Below are 3,934 nucleotides of genomic sequence, written 5' to 3' on the forward strand. Positions count from 1 at the left end.
CCCTGAGTGCAGAATTAATACCGGAGCGGGAAGGGTACCCAACTCCGAAGAATGCTGACTGGAGCAAGCATTGTGCATACCATAAAAATATGGGTCATAACACCGAGGAGTGTTGGACCCTCAGGGATAAAATTAAGGAGCTCATCCGGGCGGGTAAGCTCAAGAAATACGTCCGGGATGAGCGCCCGCCGCAATCGATCGATCGGCCTGCTCAGAAATCGGCCTACCGAAAGGATAAGCCCAGGAGTGCGAGAGCGGAGCGGCCCCGCTCGGAGAGGCGCCCAAGTCGAAGTCGAAGCCGCAGCCGGGAACGCCCCTTGAGAGGACATATCAACACCATCTCTGGAGGATTCGCCGGAGGAGGATCATCTTCCTCCGCCCGTAAACGGCATGTTCGCGCCCTCCAATCCGTCCATCTAGTTGACAAGCCGCGTCGCTCCATGCCGCCTATCACCTTTTCGGACGAAGATTTCCACGCCCCTGATCCTGACCAGGACGACCCAATGGTCATAACGGCAGAGGTAGCACGGTATGGGATCAGCAAGGTTCTGGTGGACCAGGGAAGCTCGGTCAACATCCTCTACTGGAAGACCTTCCTGCAGATGGATCTCTCGGAGGACCTAATCGTCCCATATGATGGGCAGATAGTAGGCTTTGCAGGAGAAAGAGTCGATACCAGGGGTTACGTGGAGTTGAGGACGAGGTTGGGAACCGAACGCGCCAGCGAGGAGAAGAGGGTCCGATATCTACTGGTAGAGGCTAACACATCGTACAACGTACTGCTCGGAAGGCCGTGCCTAAACGCCTTTGGAGCGATCGTCTCTACCCCCCACCTCACAATGAAGTACCCCTCCGAGAAGGGAACTACTTGTACGATCCGGGCGGACCAGAAGACGGCACGGGAGTGCTACGCAGCGGGGCTGAAATTGCACGTCCGACCAATAAAGAGGCGGGCGGCTGGCTCTGAGGTGGCCATGGCAGACCTCGACCCAAGGACAAACACCGAGGACCGCCTGGAACCCATGGGAGAAACCCAACCTATCCTGATAGGAAGGGAACCCGCCCAGACCACCTTCATCGCCAGGGAGCTGGGCCCTGAAATGGAAAAGGAGTTGAGGGCACTCCTGTGGAAGAACCGGGATCTTTTTGCGTGGACGGCGGCGGATATGCCGGGCATTCATCCCGCGGTGATGTGCCACAAGCTTTCGCTTTTCCAGAACGCCCGCCCCGTCGCCCAGAAAAAGCGAAGAATGGGCGAGGAGAAGCGTAAGGCTGTGGAAGAGGAGGTGGAGAAGTTGAAGAGAGCTGGTTTCATCCGGGCAGTCACCTACACCACGTGGCTAGCTAACGTGGTCATGGTGAAGAAGACCAACGGGAAATGGCGCATGTGTACAGATTACACGGATCTGAACAAAGCCTGCCCGAAGGATTCGCACCCCTTACCCAGCATAGACGCCCTGGTGGACGGTGCCTCTGGGTACCGAGTCCTAAGTTTCCTAGATGCGTATTCCGGGTATAACCAGATACCCATGTACGGGCCGGACATTGAAAAGACGGCATTCATTACGGAAAAGGCCAACTTCTGCTACGAGGTTATGCCGTTCGGCTTGAAGAATGCAGGGGCGACATATCAGCGCCTAATGGATAGAATCTTCCGTGACCAGATAGGCCGGTGCATGGACGTGTATGTGGACGACATGGTGGTCCGGTCAGTGGACGGAGTCGGACACATCAAGGACCTGGAGGAGGTCTTCAGCCAAGTGAGGAAATTCGGCATGCGCTTAAACCCCGCCAAGTGTACATTCGGGGTAGCAGCCGGGAAGTTTTTAGGCTTCATGCTAACATCCAGGGGGATCGAGGCCAACCCGGACAAGTGTGAAGCAGTCTTACAAATGCCAAGTCCTGCCAGCCTTAAGGAAGTCCAGAGACTGGTCGGGCGCCTCACTGCCTTGTCCCGATTTATTCCCAAGCTGGCGGAACGGCTGAGGCCAGTCCTGCGTAAGTTGAAAAAAGGGGCCGGTCCGTCGTGGGACGACGAGTGCTTAGCAACCCGTCAAGATCCTGCGTGGGACGACGGTATGGGATCCTGCGTAAGTCTTCCAGGACGTCAAGATCATCCTTAGCAACCCGCCGGTCTTGAACCGCCCGATTCCAGGTGGAGATTTGCACATCTTCTTGGGAGTGTCAGAAACGGCCGTCAGCGCCGTATTGATGCAGGAACGACCTCAAGCGAGGATAATTTACTTCGTGAGCCGCACGCTCATAGATGCGGAAACCCGGTACCAACGGGTAGAGAAGGTGGCCTTGGCTTTATTGCACGCATCGCGAAGACTTCGTCCTTATTTTCAGAGTTATCAAGTGACAGTCCGGACCGACTTCCCAATCTCCAAAATCCTTAGAAAGCCGGACCTGGCCGGACGAATGGTCGCGTGGGCGGTAGAGCTCTCAGAGTTCGGTTTGCGCTATGAACCAAGGGGATCGGTTAAAGGCCAACATTTGGCGGACTTCGCGGCCGAGTTACCCCCATCTCGCCAAGAGGACTGGATTTTGTATGTAGATGGGGCGTCCGGCCGTTCAATCAGCGGGGCTGGCATCGTGCTTGAAGGCCCCAATGGATTCTTACTGGAGCATTCTTTGATATTCAAATTCAAAGTATCCAACAATCAGGCCGAGTACGAGGCTCTGGTGGCCGGCCTCGAGTTGGCAAAAGACATGGGGGCGAGGAGAATAACATGCCGGACGGACTCTGAGCTGGTGGTGGGCCAGATGAATGGCAGCTTCCAAGTCCGAGAGGAGCGCCTTTTGCGGTACTACCAGCGAGCGACGGAACTCGCAAGAGCGTTCGATAAAGTTGACATACAGCATATTCCCAGGGAACAAAACACGAGGGCGGACATACTGTCTAAACTCAGCTCGGGAAAAGAAAAGGGACAGTTGACTACTGTCGTACGGCAGGTTCTACTTCAACCTTCAGTAGAATGTTCGGCGGTGTCCAGCGGAGGACAAGACTGGCGTGCAGAAATCAGGGAAATCATGACCCGCCAAGACGGGGGACAAACGGTAGGTCTGGGCGAAGCCAAGAAAGTCGCTCGGTATCTGGTCGTGGGGGACGACTTGTACAGAAGAGGATTCTCCTCTCCCTTATTAAAATGTTTAGGGCAGGCCGAAGCGCAGTACGTTATGGACGAGCTGCACAATGGCATTTGCGGTCTGCATACAGGTTGGCGGACGCTAAAGGCCCGGCTACTGAGAGCCGGGTATTACTGGCCCACCATGGAAGGCGATACAAGGACATTCGTCCAAAAATGCATCCGCTGCCAAGAACATTCCAACAACTGCCGCCTACCTCCAAAACGCCCTACATTCAATGTCATCCCCATGGCCGTTCGCCCAATGGGGAATGGACATCGTAGGACCATTCCCAGTGGGGCGGGCACAGAAGAAGTTCCTCCTGGTGGCGGTGGATTACTTCACCAAGTGGGTAGAGGCCGAGCCCTTGGCAACCATCACGGCCGCCCAGGTCCAGAAATTCTGTTGGAAACTGATATGTCGTTTCGGTCTCCCTCGATCCATCATCACGGATAACGGCCGACAATTTATCGACAAAAAACTCGCCGAATTCTTCAAAGGATTGGGGATTAAGCACACCACCAGCTCTGTGGAACACCCCCAGACGAACGGTCAGGCCGAAGCAATGAACAAAACTATAGTCTCAGAGCTTAAGCGGCGTTTGGGAGAAAAGAAGGGAGCATGGGTGGACGAGCTACCCGAGATCCTGTGGGCCTATAGATGCACACCTCACGGAACCACAGGAGAAACCCCTTTCAACCTAACTTATGGTACTGATGCCATGTTACCGGTTGAACTAGGCGAACCGTCTTTAAGGCGGCAAGTTGAAGATTTGAACCTCAACGACCAAGAGTTAAGAATCGAC

General features: G+C 55.0%; 1 protein-coding gene across 1 annotated transcript; it reads left to right on the top strand.

The window, feature by feature from the left end:
• Positions 1-2,211: 2,211 nt before the first annotated feature.
• LOC148198301 (uncharacterized) lies at positions 2,212-3,585 on the top strand. The gene has a single exon (XM_088115748.1). The coding sequence runs from the start codon at positions 2,212-2,214 to the stop codon at positions 3,583-3,585; it is 1,374 nt and encodes a 457-aa protein (XP_087971874.1).
• The last annotated feature ends 349 nt before the right edge of the window (positions 3,586-3,934 follow it).

This window comes from Vigna umbellata, chromosome 5, assembly GCF_029865625.1.
Source record: "Vigna umbellata cultivar VRB3 chromosome 5, Vumbellata_1.0, whole genome shotgun sequence".
Lineage (NCBI taxonomy): Eukaryota > Viridiplantae > Streptophyta > Magnoliopsida > Fabales > Fabaceae > Vigna > Vigna umbellata.